Source organism: Sciurus vulgaris (genome assembly GCF_902686455.1).
Source record: "Sciurus vulgaris genome assembly, chromosome: 12".
Classification (NCBI taxonomy): domain Eukaryota; kingdom Metazoa; phylum Chordata; class Mammalia; order Rodentia; family Sciuridae; genus Sciurus; species Sciurus vulgaris.
In genome coordinates this window covers 7,735,061-7,757,590 of record NC_136473.1, presented here as the reverse complement: position 1 = coordinate 7,757,590, position 22,530 = coordinate 7,735,061, and the positions used below count along the sequence as shown (strand labels likewise).

The 22,530-nt window shown below is 44.4% G+C and overlaps 1 protein-coding gene across 3 annotated transcripts in view; it reads left to right on the top strand.

The window, feature by feature from the left end:
• Window positions 1–21,909, top strand: part of ADARB2 (adenosine deaminase RNA specific B2 (inactive)) — a 487,529-nt gene extending 465,620 nt beyond the window's left edge. For 2 of the 3 annotated variants that reach the window (XM_079107790.1, XM_079107789.1), the window contains 3 exons: window positions 1,559–1,740; window positions 17,357–17,535; window positions 19,436–21,909. In XM_079107790.1, coding sequence (XP_078963916.1) covers window positions 1,559–1,740; window positions 17,357–17,535; window positions 19,436–19,612 — 538 coding nt within the window. In that variant the 3' untranslated portion in view covers window positions 19,613–21,909. The remainder of the gene's footprint in view (window positions 1–1,558; window positions 1,741–17,356; window positions 17,536–19,435) is intronic. The other variant, XM_079107791.1, reaches the window with a different exon arrangement.
• The last annotated feature ends 621 nt before the right edge of the window (window positions 21,910–22,530 follow it).

Here is a 22,530-nt window from a genome sequence, read left to right as displayed (position 1 = left end):
AATACAGGTCGAGGCAGGAACGTTGCTGACAAATGGAAAGGTCCCTAAACATCAGTAAAAAATACCCAGGTTTCTTCCAGAAATGTCCTTTCCCTGGAAACCTCTTGACCTTCGCCCTCTAATTGGAGTATGTGTGTCCAAGGACAGGCTTTTCCTTACTTTCTGAGAGAATGTGACTGATAGAAATGACCACGATATTTTTTAAATGAAGCTATGCAAATCTGATAGACTAAAGTAAATGTTTCATAAAACCAATGACTGTTTAAATTGTAGGACTAAATTGTTTGTATATAAATATTACCTTTTATATTCCTTTGGAGTTTTATGTAGATGAACACATTACTTTAATGACCTGCATTTACGGAGGGAGAGTGTAAGAGTTACTCCCTGAAATCCTAACCAGCCAGATGGCTGCCTTTTCTTGCATGAGATTAAAAGATGTTTCTCATTCACCGCGATGCTTCTGAGGCAAATTAATATCGCCAGCTAAATTGCTTGTGTTTTTGGAATAAAATTTAAAGAGAACTTTTTAAAGCAATTGGTGTCACAGGTTCTCAGAGCAGATTGCTCTCCAGGTAGAGAGACATTCGGTAATTAATGGAAAGAATTCTGTGTTAATTGACTGCTTCGGGAAGGGAGATATAATGACTCCTTATTAATCATGAAAAGAGATGTACGGCATGGAAGCCCCACAATAATTGCTGGAACAGTGGAGAAATGTTAATTAATGAAAAGAACAATGATGTAAGAAATTAGCTGCATAATGCTTGCCACCGATGGAGGCTGGATTTTAAACACATTATTTAGAGTGAAAACCACAAAATGTTGCCTTAAATAACAGACAGGAAAGTCTTCCCACCAGAATTTAAGGGGGAAAAAACCTTCCAGTGCTCCTGACATCTTTGCTTGAAGAAGCTCCATTTGCATGGAGCTATATTTATTTCAAAGAAAATGGCCTTGTCTTTTTCTCTCTGATCTGGACTTCTAAAATCGCAATCATCCCTAGACCAAAACAAGGTCATTTATTAATGTCATTTAATTTCAACGCAGTAGGTCATTCTGACTGCTAAGGACAAAGAGAGTGAAAGACAGTATTTTTCTCTAAACTGAAATAAATGAATTGCATTTCTGATATTTCTCAGCTAATATGAAGAAAAATTCAGGCTGGCTTTGGGGACAGAGTGTCTTTTTTAAAGAATCTAATTTTAAGTCCCCGAGAGAACACGTAGCTGCTTCTACGTCTAACAACTCATTTTCTAGAAAAGGAAGCTGAGTTTATTAACATGCAGAGGCGCTGTTGGAGCTCAGTCCCACCGCGTTCCAGCCGCTCAGAGTCATTAGTGGCCACAGGCCAAAGCCAGCCTGATGGCTGTGCGGCGGCTGGGCAGCTCCCAGGCAGCCCCTGGGGCATCTGCATGATGGGAAGAGGGACACCTCGAGCTCCAGTCTGCTGAAGGGCAGAAAGGAGCCCAGGCTGCGCCACAGGCCTGCTCCCGGGTGCCCTGGGTGGGCTGCTGTGAGAGAATCCCACCCACTCCGCCCTTGCTTTTCATTCCAGGTGGAATGTCCTGGGACTGCAAGGAGCTCTCCTCTGTCACTTCATCGAGCCCGTGTACCTCCACAGCATCGTCGTGGGAAGCCTGCACCACACGGGCCACCTGGCGCGGGTCATGAGCCACAGGATGGAGGACATCGGCCCGCTGCCCGCAGCGTACCAACACAATAGGCCTCTTCTCAGTGGTAAGCACACGGCAGCCCTGGGAAGCGCCCTCTCTTCCCTGTCGACGGGCCAGCTGCAGACAGCCCCGCGGCGTCAGAGCCAAGTGCATTCGTTCCGAGGAGGAACTGTGTAGGACTGTGGGCGAAATCGCAGTAGTCCAAAGACTTAGAAAAGAAAACAAAATGGCACAGTGGCTCTCTGAATACAGGAACAGGACCATTTCAGCCAGATTCGTAACGGGACCCCGCACACCTCAGGTCACTGTGTCCTTTTCACTGCAGCCTCTAAGGAGCCAGGAGAAACCTAGACCTGGGGCGGGGCTGGGGCTCAGGGGTGGAGCGCTTGCCTGGCACGTGTGAGGCACTGCGTTTGACTCTCAGCACCACATAAAAATAAATGAATAAAATAAAGGTCCATCAACATCTAAAATATTTTTTTTAAAAAAACACCTAAACCCCACTAATGAGCTGCATGCCAAGGAGGCCCAGTGTCCCCCTGCAGTTCTACAGGAGGCATTGCAGAGGGACATGCAGATGGGTGAGGAGATGCAGGAGAAGGAAGGTGGACGCCAGACCCCAGAGCCAGAAGTAGGCCTGCAGGACCCAGGGTCCCTGTGCTCTCAGGGGGGAAGGAGTGGGCAGCAAGGCGACTCAGCAAGCTCTGAGCCAGTCCACAACCCCTACCTACCTCCCACGGAGCACAGGCGTCCTTAGAGCTCGCTGGCACTCCAGCCTGCCTGGGCATGCAGCTGGCCACAAGGGTCATGGGTCACAGCGGGGAACCTGTCAAGTTTTGTGTGCACTCAAAAGGAGCCAGTGGGAAGTCTCGAGGGGCTTTGAAAAATGAAATTTACCCACTGTGCTCACTGTCCTTCCACATTAAGCAAACTTCTCAGTTTGTGGAACTGACCAGAAGCAGATGGAAGGGACGTGTGGATTTTAATAATACTCTGTAAGCCTCATTGTGGGGGCTTGGAGGAAAACACTAGACCCTGAGGCAGTCCCCTGGCTGAGGAGGAGGTGAAATCAGACAGACATACTGACAAAGAGTAGGAGGTGCCTATGCCTGAGGAAGGCACCACCTCTGCTCCTAGTCGAGGGGACCCAGACTCATGAGTTGTGCTGCTTTTGTATAAGACCAGATCACCGGAAAGAGAAAACATAAGATACAAAAGCTGTTTTTAGGGTTGGAGATGGAGTACTTGGGCCTAAGATTTATTCCCAGGATTCCAACATTTTTCTAAATTATAAAAGCAGAGGTAAAGTAGGAACTCTTGGGAGCAATGGTGGGATCAAAAAGAAATAATTCATGCAAAGCACATAACTATGCTAAGCAGGTATTTAAGAAAAGGTGCCCCTATCACAAAAGGGAATCCATTTATTCATTTTTTTCTACGATCTTGACCATTCAAAGATTAAACACCTTCTATGTACTTTTGTGGGAAATAAGATCACAGACCTTAAAGTTAAAGCAGAGAAAGCAGAAGAGGAGGGGATTCTCCCCAATACATCACTGAAAGATTGCTGTACCTTCATGTATTAAAATTCCAGCTTTTTATATACATGAGATTCTATTCCTAAGATTCTGAATTCCCATCACCCTTTTGTTAGCAGTGGAGAGACTTTCTTGGTGTTCAGGTACTGGATTCAAAACCAACTCATGTTGGGACTGGTTTCCCCTGTTGTCGCATCCACAAGGTCTCCCAGGGTCTTGCAGATTAACGTCGAGTGAAGGAGAACTTGTAGCGAAAAGTTATCAATCTTCCAAAAGCTATTAGAACGAGGGTGGCTGTATTTAATCCAGGAATGTTAAATAGCTGTTAATTCATTAAGGCTTTACCTTTCTTTACTGTGACATGGAGCTGAGGAATTGCGGAAGGGGTGATTTCTTTACCACCCTCCTCGGGATGAGTTAATATTGATAAAGCAAGATGGCGCCTCCTTGTTAGTGGGATCTTACCTTTAGTGCATCTGCCCTGCTGCTGTTTATTGTGTTGTCCTGTATCTCTACTTCTGCCCTCAGCTGATTTACTGTCTCCTTCAACCTCCACAGAGGGTGTTGTTGGGTCTTAGTCACTAGCTGGGCTATAATGTGCCTGGTGGGCAGAGTCTCAGTTCACCTCACAGGCTCAAGCTAGAGAACTCTGCCTTTGGATTCAATCCATAGCTCTGTCCAGAGTTGCAGAGTTCCATGACCCAGATCATAACAACTTTGGGGCAAAGAGCAGCCTATGGGTAGTTTCCATGGGGACTGAGGAGAACAATCAGAGGGGCCTGATCTAAATGGGACAACTATTATAAAGTTCTGAAGTCTCTTTCTAAGAATGGCTTGTATGGTTTAAAGGAGGGAGTTCTTGAATAGGCAGTCCCTCGCAAGGTCAAGTTCATGACATAGATCATCCCATTCAATCCTCATTCCAACCAATATCAAATGGTATCATCTGCATTTTTCAAATATCAAAAGAAATTCAGATAAATTCAATAACTTGCTGAAGATGCCCTATGAATAGGGAGCAAGGATTTGAATTCACACCTGACTGACTGTAAACCCTTATTTCAGTGTAGTGTAATTTCTTAGCTATTGTTTATTTCAATCACATAAAAATTAACAATGCAAAGCAAGACTAGCTGAAGAGGTGGCGACGTGTAACTCATGCTCATTGGTTGGGAGAGGCGAGCTGTCCTCTTCCCTGCCAATACTCCCGCCATCTCTGGGGTAACACGAAGGACTCGCCTGTGGCAAGTGTGGAACCGAAAGATTTGCCTGCGACTAACTCATAGTTATAGAGCCATAGTTATTTCTAAACAGTCGATGATTTCAGCAATTGTGAGAAAATATCACTTCAGGTTCAGCTTCGTCCTCTCATTTGCTTTCATTATTCCTTTCTTTCCGCCATCTTTCCTTGAAATCAACTCTTACTGTGATTGAACCACCAAAGTGGCTCTGAACAAGACCCAGAGTGGCTGGTTTGGCTCTAGATGAAAATGTTCCCCTATTGGGTATCCCCCAAAATGTAGTGCAATTTGAGAGAATTTGCAACTATTTTGATGAGTTGTAAGTTCACCTTTATCCATGTTTTTGGCTGTTTGGGTGGTCCACATTCTTCTGTGTTTGTCCACTAATAAAGAATTGTTTAAACTTCATAAGAATGAGGAAATCAAAAATACAGACACAACCATGGTGACCAGGTCACTGTCAAGGGAGTGGCTTCTGCACCTCCCTTGGGAATCAGTACATCACTTTCTGGGCATTGGCCTCCATACCATGCTCTTTTTAAATGGTTGTTCATCTGGGAACGTATCAACATAAATAGAATAGGAATTATCTTTTTTCTTTAAGTGTAAAATCAGTAAATTTTTAAAAGACAGAGAAATACAGAACCAACTGACATCATTGAGTGGTGTTACATTCAGCAAAGCTCCTGAGACCCCCTTTTCTACCCCCTCATCCAGGTGACATCTGCCCCCCCCCCCCCAGCCAGGCCATTGTGACCAAACGCTTCAGTCAGTGCTTAGATGCTTATTTAGAACACGATTTTTATTATTGTAGAAATGTGAATGGGCCTACACCTGCACACAACCCCCAAGCAGTCACAGCATTGCTCCTGATGGATATTTAAAAACCAATCATGCAAATTTTGAAAGGAAATCATCAGAATGTCTTGCAAAAAGGAGAGAGCTCTTGCGTAAAGACAATAATAAAACCCACACTCAAACAAACCAATGAAATTTGCTCGAAGCTTCCTCAAGGTCAGTTTGCTAGAATTGTGAGAAGATGAAGCTCATGTATTAGTGGAATAAAGGCCTGCAATTTAGATATGACTAACTCAGTTCTGGGTTAGAAAGAAGCAGTCAAGCTGAAAAGAAACCCTTATTGACACAGTCATAAGGGGCATATTAATGTTCTTGAAAGATATACCTGAGAACTTCTGTACACTCTCAGCTACTCCATGACAAACTGCAGGACCAGGAACCCACAGGAAAGCTGTCAAGGCCCAGAATTCCTCAGCAAAAGTTACGCCATTATCAGAGAACAGCTAACCTAAAGGAGGTTGCCGTTGATCTTTCTCATGAATTCAGTAAAGTGAAAATAAAATGGTGAGAAGAATAATTAATGAAAATCTATACTTGAATATTCATCTTTTTAGAAAAAATATGACATGAAAAAAATTGTCTTTGACAGCTTATTCTACCAAGCTCAGGATATATGCTTCTGTGAACTCTTAAACTCAAGGCTACTTTTTATTTTTCTTCATTACAAAAAAATAAATCACAACAAAGAGAGAAATCTGGATAGGATGGATAAATTCTTTGTGCAACTTGATGGCTTATTTAACAGATACGTTTTTCAATCTTGGACTTACTTTGTTCACAACAAAGCTAGAACTGATTATTTTGAAAGCATGCAACAAGATCTTGGCAATGAACATGAAACTTGAGAGACAGGTCCAGAAAATTGATTGCTAGAAGCATGCGTTAGTAAAGACTCTTGACTTAGGTTCATGTGATGGATATTCCAGTATTGGAGGTAAAATAGAGAAGAACATCAGCTTTCCTTCTTCATAGTACGTATTTTCCTGAAATAATAAAACTGGATAGTTGGCAAATCTCTCAGAAAATTCTTCAGACATCCATATTTCATAGCAACTTAATTAATCAAAAAGAAGTCTGTTATTTATGAAAATGTTCACCAACCACAACCTGAAAATTTTTGCCCAATACCATCTATTTTTTATGTTCTAGAAATGTCTCTGTTGCTATTTATTTCCATACTTTTGTGTGAATTCAGATTTCTAAAATACTATTACACTAAATTGAAGAATCTTTGGTGGTCAGACCTCTTAAATTCAGGAGAAATTTCTGAAATTAATGACCAACAGTATTTTACAAAACAATTCAATGAGGTGATAGCAAATGTCTTTTCCAAATGGTAAGTAATTTGTATCAGTATTTTTACATTACAACAAACATAGATTTATGATAGATAAGCAACAAGTTTTTCATAAATGTTTTGTATAAAATGCATGATCTTTAAGATCATTTGGGTTTTTTGGTTTTTATTTGTTCTTTTTAGCTATACATGACAGTAGAATATATTCTGAGCTATCATACATACATGGAATATATAACCTCCCATTTTTGTGGTTGTACATGATGTAGAGTTATACTGCTTGTGCATTCATATATGAATATAGGAAAGTGATGTCCCATTCATTCTACTTCTTTCCCATTCCCATCCCTTCTCCCTTCCCCCAACTCCTTCCATCCAATGCACTGAACATCCCCTTCTCCCTCCCCACCCCCAGCCTATTGTGAGTCAGCATCCAGCTATCAGAGAGAACATTTGGCCTTTGGTTTTGGGGATTGGCTTATTTCACTTAGCATGATATCCTCTAGTTCCATCCATTTACCTGCAAATGCCATAATTTCATTCTTCTTTAAGGCTAAGTAATATTCCGTGTGCATATATACCACATTTTCTTTATTCATTCTTCTGTTGAAGGACACCTACATTGGTTCCATAGCTTAGCTATTGTGAATTGAGCTTCTATAAACATTGATGTGGCTGTGTCACTGTAGTATGCTGATCTTAAGTCTTTTGGGTATAAACTGAGGAGTGGGATAACCGGGTTAAATGTTTGTTCCATTCCAAGTTTTCTGAGGAATCTGCATACTGCTTTCCAGAGTGGTTGCACCAATTTGCAGTCCCACCAGAAATGTATTGAGTGTACCTTCCCCACATCCTCGCCAGTAGTTATTGTTACTTATATTCTTGATAATCGCTCTCCTGACTGAAGTGAGATGAAATCTCAGTGTAGTGTTGATTTGCATTTCTCTAGTTGCTAGAGATGATGAGCATTTTTTCATGTATTTGTTCATATTTTTCATATTTCAATTCATATTTTTCATATTTCTTCTGTGAAGTGCCTGTTCGGTTCCTTTGCCCATTTATTGATTGGGTTATTTGGATTTCTTGGTGTTAATTTTTTGAGTTCTTTATATATCCTGGAGATTAATGCTCTGAGATGCAGGTGGCAAAGATTTTCTCCCTTTCTGTAGGCTCTCTTTTCACATTCTGGTTCTTTCTTTTTTGTGAAGAAGCTTTTTAGTTTGAATCCACCCCATTTATTGATTCTTGATTTTGCTTCTTGTGCTTTAAGGGTCTTGTTGAGGAATTCATTTCCCAAGCTGACATAATGGAGAGTTGGGCATTAGAGCAGGTTGTTTCATCCTGTTGTAACTGGGGAAAATACTTCAATTGTTGACACATTTAATTCACCCAAACATTGACAAGCTTATCAAATAGTCCAGGCATCTTTTAGTCATTCAACAAATACATATTGATTACTTATAATGTGCCAGGCACAATTCTACACTGGGAATCAAGAAGTGAATGAAATGTTCAAAAATCCACACTGGGTGATAACATCTCAGTATGGAAGACAAACAATAAGCAAACTATAAGTGTGTTGTAGAAAAAATAAAGCAAAAAGAGGCAATTTGGAAGCTGGGCACAGTAGTGCATGCCTGTAATCCCAACGACTCTGGAGGCTGAGGCAGGAGAATCACGAGTTCAAAGCCAGCCTCAGCAAAAGTGAGGCTCTAAGCAACTCAGTGAGACCCTGTCTCTAAATAAAAAATACAAAATAGGACTGGAGATGTGGGTCAGTGGTCTTGTACCCCTGAGTTCAATCCCTGGTACCACAAAAAAATAAATAAATAAAAGAGTCAATCAGGAAATTGGAACATAGTTGCAGATAAAACTTTGAAAATGCAACACAGAGATGCAGAAAAGAAGGTATATTAGTGTTCTCTAGAGAATATTAGGGTTCTCTAGAGAAACAGAGCTAATAGGGGGATAGATGAAAGATGGTAGCTGATAGCTGGATAGATAGATAGATAGATAGATAGATAGATAGATAGATAGATAGATAGATAGATAGATAGATAGATAGATAAGATACGTTAACAATTTGGCAAGGCTAAGATGCACAGGTCAGGCCAGCAGGCTGGAATCTCGTCCTGGGATCTGCAGTCTGGAGTCTAGAAGTCATCTGAAGGCAGAATTCCTTTTGCCTTGGGAGACCTCAAACTTTGCTCTTAAGCTCTTCAACTAATTGGCTAAGGCCCAGGCACATTATGGAGGGCAATCTGCTTTACTCAGAACCTATAGAATTAAATGTTAACCACCTCTAAAAATACCTTGATAGCAACCTCTAGACTGGTAGTTGTCCTAGCAACTGGACACTGCAGCCCTGGCAATCAACACATACAGAGGAAAAGTACAAAAGAGAGGTAAAAGGCAGAGTGAGAGAGCCTAATACACATGTAATAGGATTTCCAGAAGAAAAGAGAAAGGACGAAGCTGAATCAAGGCTTACAGAAATCATGGCAAGGGACTCTCCAGGACAAAGCCAGAGCAGTAAGCTGCAGATCTAGATGCACCCCAAGAGGAAGACTTGAAATCCTCATCTCAGTAAAGCAGTAAAGGTTGCCAAAAGAAAAAAAAAAAAAAAAAAAAACTTAAGGACAAAAAGAAAATCTTAAAAGTAGTCAGAAAATCAAAGGCAGATTACCTTGAAAGGAGCTGTATCAGACTGATAGCTGGTTCTTAGAAAACCAAGAAAAAAAAGGGGGGGGGGGGGGAATGTTCATCTTTTAAAGTACTAATAGAAAATTAGTGTCAATTTAAAATTCTATATCTAGTAAGAGTATCCTTCAAAAATAAGGACATAAAATAATATTGCCAGGTGGACAAAAATTGAGACTCCAACTCTACCTCCATGCTGCTTGAGCCTAAGAAAAATGACCTCCAATAGATAATGCAGAATAGAAAGCAGTGAAAACCACTCACATTTTCATTTGGTCTGAAACTTGGCTTAAGACTACGTCTCAGATAGTGTAGCAGCAAGAACAAACAAATTGAAACAACAAATTCTGCTGAAGCTCCTTTACTCTGCAACTTTTGAAATAATAGCAATCCTTACAGGAGCCAAGAATGTTATTCTCAGATTAAAAAAATAAAAATTGAAATGCAAACTTTTTCCTCCTGCCATGGAAATTTCAGACCTTGTGAAGGGCTCTGTGGGCCTAGGCACTTCCAAGTACCTGGAAAGAAAACCAAGGTCATCTAGCCTCATGAATAGGGTCACAATCCCGCTGACTCTGGAAACACAGTCCCTAGCAGTCAGCAGAGGCATTTGCTCCTCTGAAAGAAGATGGCCAGCCTTGCTGGCCCAGTGACACTCAGCGTCTCACACAGCCTTTGAGGGGGTGCAGCCAGCATGGTGGCTGTGGCACGTGCCCTTCAAGCACAGTTCCTTGACCATTTGGCGACCATCTTATCAACTAGCGGATGAAGGCGGCCAGTAGGGACTGCAATAGGTTGTTTCTTCAAACACCCAGAGAACTGGTCAGGACTATCTCACCACGGAGAGGACCTGCAGACCACCCCCAGGCCTGACGCACCACCTCCAGACTCCACAGAACATTCCATATATTTTCCATTGAATATGCTCTATTAAGACAAGAGAGTAGCTATAAAATTACTGGCAATTATGTTGATGTTCATGTTAATGATAATGAATAAAATTAATTAATACAGTCTTAGTAGTTGGTTACCCCAAATCCATAAATTTATGATAAATTTGCTAATTCTACTTCCATTACGTGTGTGTGTGTGTGTGTGTGAGAGAGAGAGAGAGAGAGAGAGAGAGAGAGAGAGAGAGAGAGAGAGAAGAAGAAGAAGAAGAAAAAGAAGAGAGAGGGTGAGCACCCCACAGGGTATCTGGCAGTATATAAAATTTAAAAGGCCCCTTCTTTTCTTTTCTGCAACTTTATGTTTCCATGCATGCCTGGAAGCATGCTACTCCATTCATTTCACAAAATTAAATGTAATGCTACCCTGTATTATAGACTTGCCTCGCTTCATGTAAAAATTACCTCCCTGAAATGTCTTGTGTAAATTTAATTTTGGAAAAGTGAATTACATTTTAAATATAGTAGGCTCACTTGCTATTTAAAGACATGCCGTAATGTCTCACTTATATAATGCCTTTTTTGCTAAAGGTAAATAAGGATTTTTTAAGTAAGGCATCTTTATATAGCTATGTGAGCCATAATAAATTCATTTTCATGGATGAATTGTGAATTCACTCTCTTTGCTCTTAAATAATGGTAGGAGTGACAGCAGTGGTTGCAGAGAGAGCAGCAATAATCAAAGAGCTGCTGGCAGGAGGAGGAGGAGGAGGAACAGTAGTCAGCTATTAACTGATCCCAGGTCATCCTGCCAGTAAGGCATAGAAGAGATACTTGACCTTGGTCTATTTACAGAGCCCTCCCTATTTACATAACAGTGTGCTCTAAAATGACAGGGCACTCAACTTCATTGAGCTATGTCCCTCCATTAGTGAACCTGACAGGATATCTGTGTCAAAGGCTGGTAGAGACCAGCTTATTCTCATACAGATCGACTTTGAAATAAGATATTGCTCCAAAAAAAATTCATAAAAGAGAACTCACTCACAGGTTGTGGGATGTATTTACAAATCAACACACCCCTGTGTGAGGTATCAAGTCGAACAAACCTCCCCTATCATGCTTGCTTTAGAGACTACTCTGATAGAGAAACTCTTCAGGAGGAAGGGTTATTTCCAAGACTTCGAACTAATTGCTAAAGCGAAAACAGGGCTAGATCCTGTTCCTCCCCTGGCAACACAGTTGTTCAGGGACACCTTTCTTTCTTCACTCTTTCTTGGCCTTTCTGTACAAGCATCCAAGTCCAGCATCCTGCCCCATGGAGAGAGCGTGGCATTCAGCATTCAGACAGCAGCGTGTGCTATGGGATCTGGGCCTCCCTGGGTCGTTCTGCTCAATGGCAGCCTGAGAACTCTCCTCTACCCAGGCCACCAACCCCAAGAAGAGGGAGCCTGGCTGGAGGAAGCCTGAGAGGCACCTCTCTCTCCCAACAAATCTGCCACTCTGCCAGAAAGCAGGACCCAGAGGACAGGATGATTCCTCCAGGAAGTTTGCACTTGGTTCATAGAAAAAGTTCCAAAATTCAAAGCTAGCACTTGTTCTAGGCTGAACAACGGCTCCCAAAGATACACAGTCCAGATCCCTGGAACCATAAATTGCCTCATTGGGGAAAAGGTCCTTGCAGGTATGATTAAATAAAGGTTCGTGAGATGGGAGGATGTGAACTATCTCAGCAGTCCTACACACAGTCTCATCTGTCCTTATAAGAAAGCCAGGAAGAGTTGAAACACAGAAGGCCACGAGAAGGCAGAAGCCGAGATCAGAATGACGTGGCCATAAGCCAAGGAATGGCTGTAGCCACTGGAAGCTGGAAAAATCCAGGAGGAGACACCCCAAAGGTTCCAGAGAGAGGAGCATGGTCCTGCTGACACCTGGACTGTGGATTTAGGACCTTTAGAACTGCAGGATTGTTAAGCCACCGCGTTTATAACAGTCTGTTTAAAAGCAGCCACAGAAGCAGAATGCAGTGCTACACAGTTAAAGCATAATTTTCCCTACAGATGGAAACCAAATTAAAATACGCAGTGTTGTTCTTGTGTTACAAAACAATTCATTAGAGACAAAATTTACTAAAGGCAAATTTTCCAGGGTTCATACTGAGTTAGCTTTTTTTTGATTTGGTTTAGTTTCTGGAATGTCCGGGAACAAGTGCCCAGAACGTGGTTAGGGTAGTCTGCAGAGAGGAACAGGAGGCCCCCGCGTGGGTGTGTATGGGGTCCACAAACTTAAGCCAATGCCTTTGAGCACGACCCTGTGTCTGAGTGCTGATATGTCCTGAGGAGAGGAGGAGGACATTCTTTTCTTCTTGGTGCACAATCGGTATAGTGCTCATGTTTTCTGGGCTCAGACCACAAACACTCTCTCCTAAGGTCTGAACTAGGACTCAGGGTACCAGGTCAGCTGGCAGAGTCTGATCCATTGGTGCTTTCACTGGAGGCAGATGGTTGAAGCCACAGGGGCTTAAAGCTGTAAGGTGGGGACAGGAGGTAATATCCTATTTTCTGAGTGCATGAAATTTCTAGACATGTGCTAATGTGTTACCTTGAGGACACATGGGAAGAGGTCTTAAGTATTCCTGGGACTGTCTTTTACTATGTCCTTATGACTCCATTTTTGTCTAAATAATTTTGTGTCTGAGGTCTACTTCAGGAAGTATAGCCCAGGAACTTATGCTCTTCTTTCCTTTTCACAGGGCCTAGTCATAGAGAGAAGAAAAATTAAACACATAAATACAAACCAGACTTCCATTTCTCGATCTGAGCAGACATGTCCTCATCTCATCCAGTACCATCTAAAATGACCGTGTACACTTCGGCACTGAGTTAGACAGTTTGGGCCCTAAGTTTCAAAACCCAATGCCCCATGGCCTCCAAGGGGCTCAGTAATTATAGTGTGAGAGAATGAACGAATGAGCTCTTGAAAACGCTTGATGGCGGAGCCTGTGTTCATGCCGACAGACAGGAATCACAAAACAGCACCAGGGAATTGATGTAAAATGATAAAATCAAAATATAAAGAGTGAGGTCATTCCTACATGCAGAGTTTCCTTTGAAACCAAGGATAAAATAAACAAATAAAATAAAATAAAATCTCCCCCAGGATAAAATAAACAAATAAAATAAAGGAAGAATCTAGGGCCACCTAATGAATCCTTTTAATATATGTTCAGAAAACCAGCTCAGCTGAGGAATTATATATGTCGATGTGACACAAGATAAAGGGAAAATGGAGAGAATTACCCTGAAACAGAGAAGTGAAAAAGCAAATCCAAGTGGCACAGGTTGGCAAGGGGCACTTCATGATGAGTAGGAAAAGAGGGCCACCACAGAGCTTTCAAGCTGGTGCCCAGGAGGACTGGACCTTCTGAAGGAAAGAGGTAGCCTGGTGCCCGGTGATGTTTGGGTAATAAAGTTGCTGTCCCTGGCTCCATCACAGTGACCAGGAGATTGCCTGCTGACAACTACAAATTTCCACCCCACGGCGGTGTTTGTCCTACAGAAAGAGAACATAGTCAGACTGATGGGAATGTTCTGTGAGGTAATCGTATGTTCCATTGTACATTGGTAAATTTACACATTAGATTCAAGTGAGTCTGGCACAGTGCTTCATCTCCTTGGGTATAATCAACAGCAATCATTAATTACAGTGATGTCAAAAATTGTACTGCTGGCATGAATATTTAGTAAACATTCCAAGTGCTTTCTCTTTATGGTGGATTTATTTTTAAAGGCGGGTGATGGGATTGTCATTCTTCCAGGTTGCTTTGGGAAGTTTTTTTTGTTGTTGTTGTTGCAAGCAAAGGACAGAAGGGAGATAATCCTTAAACTAGAGGCTCAAAGTATAAGTAGACAATTAGGTCTCCTACAGAGGTATTAAGGGCATATGTTGAAGAAATACATATGAAAAAATGTTTAATGGAAAAGAAATCCTGATCTTAGTCCTCCATTCCCCAAAATAATTAGGTGATTTCTAAGTGAATGGGATCATTACCTAATTGTTCCAGGGAATGGAGTAACTAGCTGGGAACGTTTTTTGATCTGCGTGACTTTGAAAGCACTACACAAACTAGAGTCGACCTTTAAATCTTCCTCCCGATGGAAATAACAATAACCTAACAATAACCGTAACACTTGATGCTTTAAAATGCTCTTCTCTGTCCCATTTGATCTTCACATCACCTTGTGAAACAAAGTTACCACTTTCAGAAAACAAAGGAAGAGAAAGAAGAGCATGTGCCAGGGGCCCAGAGAGAAGATGGACCTGGACTCAAGTCTCCAGATTCCTAAGGCCCACGTCTTGCCTGCAAGGGAATCCTAGGCCCCTCAGCCAGCAGGCCTGTGTTCCCTCCTCCCTTGCCCTGTGCCCCCACATGCGGAGCGGAGCACATGCAGAGTCGACATGAGCATCCTCGTGGCTGCCTTCCCGGTGCTGTCTGGCCCCCCTGAGGCTGGCAGCCAAGGCTGTTGGAAGCAGAGCCCAGCGAGGCATTAGCTGAACCCGCTCCAAGGCAGGTGTCTGTGTTCTGAGAGCCAGCAACACTCTCACAGCAAAGAGAGGAGTGGGAGGAGACGTACCCCGCAAGGAGCCCAGCAGGTCCCGTGTTGGCATCGGGCACGCCAAGATTTCCTCCGAATTCAGAGTTTAGCACCTTGGAGAAAACCCAGCTCTGAGCCTCAGTGGTCTGACCACTGTGGAAACTAGAGGTATGGGGGTCAGGAAGGAGGAGGACAGGAGGCTGCCATGCTGCTGAGCCTGGCTGCATAGATCAGGGACAGTGACCGCCTCTCTTGGTACCCAGTCGTCCCTGACCTCAGCGGCTGCCTCCTCCTGCCAAGGTGGTCCCTGCCCAGTAGGACAGCCCGTGGCTGCCAATGGGCCAGATTGTGCCCCCTGCCCAGCTCTCAGGGGTAGGCAGCTGCCACAAAGAATCACTTCTAGGAAAAAACTGACATGAATAGAATTAGCCTGAACATCCAACACTGCCCATCCGTGACCAGAGGAAGGTCACAGGGTGACTTTCAGTCTGATGTCCAGGCAGGGTAGGTGGCGGACAGAAAACTCAGATGTCAGTGTCCTCAGAGAGTGGGCCTCAGTTCTATCCAGGAAGCCCCTGGATCTGGGGTGAAGCTGCAGATGCAGGAGGACCCTGGGGTCTGTGGCTTTGCAGCTCAGAGCTGATTGGCTCCTCCCCTGAATTTGAATGAAGGCTGCGTCCATGAAGGCACTGTGCACTGTGCGTCCACTCAACATGGGGACAATTCCCGCACAGGGCGTCTGCTGCGGACTTGTGCTGTGCTCAGCCAGCCAGCTTGGTGTCTGGACTGTTTTCCCAACACCTGGGCTTCTCCACCAACGTCGGTGACGCATTGCTGTGACTTCTGAGCAGCCATCCCTGCCTCCTCCTGCCAAGGTGGCCTAAACGCAGTGCACCTGCCAAAAGCTCCCGGGCATCTCTGCAGGCTACCATGTCTCCGCAATGCAGGGCCTGTGCCTGAGAGGCTCTGCTGCATCCCTTTCCCTCGTGTCCCCTGCTGGAAAGTAGGAGGACAGGAAGGTACATGGAGACACAGGCAGGGCTGGAGGGTCAGGACTGACCTTCACAAGGTGGAACTGGACAAGAGGGTAGAGAGGTCCAGCTGGGCGGGGTCTGGGGAAAGTGTCATGGAGATGCTGCAGGGGCCTTGGGGGTGGTGAGAGATTCAAGAGGCACTGATCGGGGGGGACATGTGACAAGCGTTTCTGAGTTATGAACCAAACACCCCAGAATATCATTGGCGTGAACAGACCAGAGACTAAACTCCTTCTCTACTTACTTTTATGGTTGGACCATGGAGGCTCAGCAGAGAGTGGACCATATGGCACAGCCTCTAGAAATGATGAGGGTCAAATCCATTACGCATGGGGTTGCCACAGGAAGTCCAGCATGTGGAAACCATCTGGCCATGGTCGTCTGGGGCACCTCCCCAAGGTCACAGGTTGGCAAACATAACCTTCAGGAGGGAAGAAGAAGAAAGACAGCAGATGGGAAGGCAAAGCGGCACCAGGATATTGGGATGGAATCTTCGGGACGGCGTCCCTGGACAACAGAGCCAGGCAGGTGCTCACCAGACACCTCGCCCAGCATCTTCAGAAAGTCCTGATCAGCAGGAGGAGCATGGGGAGGGCGAGGAGTGGCTAGGCAGGAGTTGACACTGGACTGAGGTTAGAAGCTGAAGAGTGTGGCTAGCCCCCAGATTGCAAAGCCGAGCTCAGCCCCGAGTGGGGCACTCCGCTGATGTCTGACGCTGTGACTGTCGGGTGTGCCTACTCCAATTAAAAGTCAGACCATACACCCTGACAGGGAGAAATTCACCTCAAAACAAGGACTTCCCTAAAAATTCTGGATACTTTCTGGACATCACCAGTTTCATGGGCATATGACCCACCCCCAGGAACCTAAGCCCAGAAGGACCTGCCTGTGGATTCATGTTCTGCCGAGGTCTTAAAATTCTTAAGAACTTTCAAACAAGGGGCCTCACATTTTTTATTTTGCAGTGAGGCTTGAAAATTTTGTAGCCAGTGCTATTTCTAGATCACATTGTTTGATTATTTATCATGTACTCTTATATATCTCTTATTTATATAATTTGCTTGTTTTTGTTTTTCTGTTTTCCCTCATCAACTAAACTATAAGTCTAAGGGTCTGGCTGGTATTGTTTACCACTCAAGTGTTTTACCCTAAACAGGCTGGGTATGCCATGGGTGCCTAATAAATACACTTTCTTAACTTGTTTATAGATGGCTCTGTTTGTTCATTAATACTCAGTAAATAGAGAAGGGGAAAAAACCTGGGCTGAGTTTCGCTATTACAAGACTGCCCATAAAGTCCTTTAAACTGAAAGGTTAAAAACAGGGACCGGCAAAGACTTTTGAGCATGAAGCTGCCATCAGGGTCATGCTTGGTCTTCCCCCGCCAGCCCTGCAGGTACGACTACCTCAGCCTGAACTACCCACGCTCTGAAGACGGCTGTCTGTGACTGTCTCGGGCCAGCTCAAGAGCAGGAGCCCCGTGAGGGCTGGGATGCTAACGCTTGCCCGCTTCCTACTTCTCTCTTGACAGGAGTGAGTCAGGCAGAGGCACGGCAGCCGGGGAAGTCGCCCCACTTCAGCGTGAACTGGGTCGTGGGCAACGCGGACCTGGAGATCATTAATGCCACCACTGGCAAGAGGAGCTGCGGGGGCTCGTCCAGGCTCTGCAAGCACGTGTTCTCTGCCCGCTGGGCTCGGCTGTATGGTAGGGTAGGTGGCACCTGTCCTCTCTGGGGTAAAGCTGACTGCAGCAGGACGCAGGCTGGTGGCCTGGGCCATCACTTGGCCTGCGGTGAGGGTGAGGCAGGACACGGAAGCCGGTTCCCCTTGTCTTTCTGTCTCCCCACTGCCGGGGCCAGTCAACATGTCCACCGTGGACTTAAGACTCCACCCAAGTGTGGTCCCCCGACTAGCAGCAGGGAGCTTGGGAGGTGTGCTCCAGGAAGTCACGAGGAGAGGGGCTCAGAGCCAAGCACCCAACGCGGCCAGGCCCTGTGCCTCCCGCTGTGCCCGGGGCAGCCTAAGAAAAGCATGTGGAAACTTTTTGAAGTCAATACTCGTCCCAATATTATTTCTTATGTATTCAGATATAAGGAAGCTAAGAGAGTGAGATCATGTTCCTCAAAATTTCACAGGTACTGAATGTCAGGGTCAGTATTTCTCCCTAGCCCTGAAACCTACCCACTTTGGAACCTGCTTCCTCCTCCAAAAATAAGGAAATAACTGTATTTTCTGGGTTTTCATTGAAATATACATTTTCATGTGTTTCCAAAGGGTAGTAGATTATAATTAAAAAAAAGAAGAAGAAATAATCAAAAAAAAAAGAAAAAAAGAAAAAGAAAAAAGAAAAACCAACAAATAAAACAATGTTTGGCTTAATTTTCTGAACTTTGTACTCAGGCAATGAATCCAGATAGAAGTGTGGCAACTGATGTAGCAACCAGTAGAAGAACAGCACAGACATGCAGAGACTTAAGTGGTTTTGTTGTTGTTGTTGTTGTTGTTTGGTTTTTGGTTTGGGTCAATTTAGAGGACACTGAAAATTGTTCATGTAGCTCTGAGCTGGGCAGTGGCCTCTGTCTCTGCCACAGCCATTGTACACGGACATGGGTCTATGGCCAGACATTCCGCAGCTCTGACCCAGGATCTCAGCCCCCATCCTGCTGCTCGGGGGCACTTTCCCATGCCTAGCTTCTAAAGACTTTGGAAGGTCAGAGAAGCATCAATTTTATCTTGCTAAACAAATGGGGCTTCTTTTTTCCAAATGCTTAAGAAGACATTGGCCAATGGATGGGCATGCTGATCTGCAGACTCTCCCCGGAAGGTGCTGCAGTGTGATTTGGGGCTCCCCATCACCTGCCTGCCCTCCCTCTTCCCCTTGATGTGGGGTGTTGAAGCCATATTTGATTCCTGCCTTATGCTGGCTCCAAAGTTTTACCTGTTACAATTCAGATATTGTCCCTTGGCCAAATAGCAATATAACTCAAAGCCCTTCCTCTTTTCTACCTGCCATGATGCTATGTTCATGTCCAGAATCCTTCAAAGTCACCACCCCATTTTGAGCCCCAAATCCTAATCTAGAAAGAAAAAAGCAGTGTTGAGATGTTTAATAGCAGGCAAGTTATATGTTACGCATTTGTTAAATCACTCCCACTTTTCTTTTTGGGGGGAATGTACTAGGGATTGAACTCAGGGGCACTCAACCACTGAGCCATGCCCCCAGCCCTATCTTGTATTTCCTTTAGAGACATGGTCTCTTTGAGTTTCTTGGCATCTCACTTTTGCTGAGGCTGGCTTTGAACTTGCAATCCTCCTGCCTCAGCCACCAGAGCCGCTGGGATTACAGGTGTGCACCACCACACCCAGCTAATCATTCACACTTCTGATGAAATTTCCTTAATAGCTGAGTTTTCCAAAGAATTTCCTGATAGCAACGGGTAACTCCCACCCCGGCTGCTTTTTATAATATTGCAGGGTTTTTTGTTTTTAAAGGAAGAAAGGAAGAAAAACAGAAGGCCGACCCAAGAGCTGGTGTTGGGCTTTAAACTCCTTTGGTGGAGGCTCTGATTTCTGCTGGTGGCTAATTTACTTCTTCTCCTTCTGTCCACAGCTGAGCACATGGACACCAAGCCATGGAGACACACCATCCATGTACTGTGAGGCCAAGCTGGGGGCTCACACCTACCAGTCTGTCAAACAACAGCTGTTTAAGGCTTTTCAGAAAGCTGGTCTGGGCACCTGGGTGAGGAAACCTCCAGAGCAAGACCAGTTTCTACTAACTCTCTGAGTCACTGGGCTCCTTTGCGACTGGACTGTAGTGAAACCCTGAAGAGGAGGCAGCCACGTGTGGAGCCACGTGTGGAGCCCTGTGGTGTACACGTCAGTCCTCGGCATTTATTTTCCTTCAGTGTTCCAGAATTACACGAGTGTTCAACGTTGGGATGAGCAACTAGGTTTTCACTGGGGACCGGCTGCTTCCCCCCAGGCTGCTAGCCCCCAGGGCCCTGCCCATCACATCTGGAGGTTAAAGTGCCGTTGCTTAGCTCCATCTCTTCTTGGTGGTGTCAAAGGGAAAGCTTCTATTTGGGTTTAGTGGCAACCTTGAAATGTGGTCCTGAAGTGTGACCAGTTAGACAAAGCCTCCTGCACCATCCCCTGAGCTTCCCTCACCTTCTGTGAGCCTCCTTGTGACGTGTTTGGGTCTCATTAGCACACATTGATGTGACACTTCAAGATAAGCCACAAGTAAAGAGAGAAGCCATGGGCTCACCCAGCCCAAGGAAACCAACAGGAATGCTCTATTATTTTCATTCTTCTTTTAGATCACACCACCTCTTTTCAAAAAGGGTTTGAGATGAACAACATTAAGAACAACTAAAACAGGGCAAGAGAAATGAAAACCATTCTTGCCATGCAGAGAAGAGTAAGCCAAGGCAGGCACCAGTGAATTGCCACTGTGCTGCAAGGAAGCCATTTCCATAGGTCCTGCTCGCTGAGCCTTGCAAACCGAGGCACGCCTACTCAGTCAGTCGCAGCTCTTAGTTTCCTTTGGGTAACGAGAGGCATGGAAGTTTGAGTCACGTGATGGTTAGCCACCACCCTACAATTCTCCTCCCAGGTAGCAGAGAAACTGAGCCCTGGACCAAATCTAACTTTTTAACTAAATTTTTATTAGAAACAAAGTCAAAAAGAGCACATTCAAAACAATCTTTCAGCTTGAAAAGCTGCTGCCTCTCTATTCTGTCAGGTTCTCCAATCACCTTCTTATATGACAAAAAAATATTAACTCATGACAACTCTGCCAAAATGCAAGAGGCAGATCCTACCACCTTTAGAACAGGCATCAGGGTTCACAGCTGGACACAGGGCCGTTCAGCATCATCTGCTAAAAGGAGAGGTGCTGCGTCCGTCGGAGGGGGAGGCCCTTCTCAAACACGTCAGTGGTCAACCCATGTTCCTCGAGTTCTTCCTAACTACCATGGAGAACTCATTTCTAACATTTGTCATGCTAGTTGACAAGTGTCTAATTTCTCCAATTAGAATATTCCTATCTGAAATGCATTATGCTAAATCACAAGTGTAGAAGTAAGCACCTCTGGAGTATGGGCTTCCTAGTTAGAATTCCAGCTGCCACTCCCCAAAGGGCAAGCATTACATTACGCTGTATATATTCTAGCACATATTACAAATATCATAACGATGAGGCAAAAAAGAAACAAATTGAGTTGTAGCTATTTGATACAAGAAAATAAGAAATAGCGCTATTAGTATGAAAATAGAAACTTCTTGTGGGATGTAAAATAAGATCAAATTTAATGCTCAAGTCCTTTTAGAAAAGAAAATGGGGTCTCTAGTAGGCAACCACTTCAAGATAAAGTTTTGAAAGATATGAACATGATTTTGCAAATAGATAATTCATGTTAGTCTTTCATTAAAATTGAGGAAATAAAATGAAATCTTTATTTGGTGTAAAGGCTGAGATCAAAGGACCAGTTTATAATTTCTGATAATTGGTGCATCACTAGCATAACACCTAGAAGAGAACGGAGAAACCATGAGGGCTGGTTTGGGACTTTGACACTATCTCCAAACCATGAGAGAGCTGGAACCCTTCTCTGAAAGTGGAGGCCCCTTTACTTCCTGGTTGACATCTGTGACCCGAACCTCAAATTATTCATATTCTGAGTTGTTGCTTGAAAAAGTCATACACATATTATATCAATGTGCTTCAAATAGTGTTCCTTGTACAACAAGCAGACTAGCATCAACAGCTGGGTCTTGCCCATGACAAAGAGGCAACATAGGGCATCCTGCTAATGGGTTCATGATGCCACCCGTATGACCCAATGCAAAGAATGTGGGAAGTGATCGCTTCCCCACAGTGCCCGAACTGCAGCTAAGTAGCCATGATTCATTCTGACCAGGGCCCTGCTCTCTGGAAACTACCCGAACTTTACTAAAACATGAATATCTACTGAGGAAAGCTGTCCATGGGCTCCATTCTCCCCCTCTTAGCACTAGCATAGAAAGTCACTTATTAAGTCAACAGGAGACTCCTTGAAAGAAAAGAGGAAAGCTCTGCAGAGGTTATAGAGAAGAATTTTTTAATGTAGCACAAAGTCAGTTTGGGAATCCGAGTTTTTTGCAGGGAGTTATCTGTCAGAGTGAATGTGAAATGGAGAGGGAAATGGGACACAGGAGGGGAGGAGCCCAGGCCCCATGAGGAGAATGGAGGAAGTGTTGATACCACCGAGGTGAGCAACCGCAGGAAGCCAGAGCTTAAGAAAAGATCACCTCCAAGGAATGGGGAGAACAGGAAGGGGGTTGAGGAGGGAGGGCAAAGGGCTCAAATCATGCTCTGAAGCAGTCTGGTGGCCAAGGACTGCACACCATGACCAGGTTGTGTCACACAAATGCTGCTCTTGACCAGCAGAAGCCTGACCCATCTGAGTGGTGGTCAGTCGCAGGATCCTGACACAGCATCCAGTGTACCTGGAAGAGACGGGTCATGTCAGCTCTGAGACAAAAGGACCTGTGCTGGACACCCAGGGATTTCACTCCCTCCAGTGTCCAGAACACCCCATTGCAACCTTTAGACTCAGGCCACCCTGCACTGTGACTGCCAAGTAGAGTAGCTGACATGCACCTCCCACCAGAGGTTTCTGTAAGGAGAACCAAACACAAATAGGCCATGAGTAACTTGGT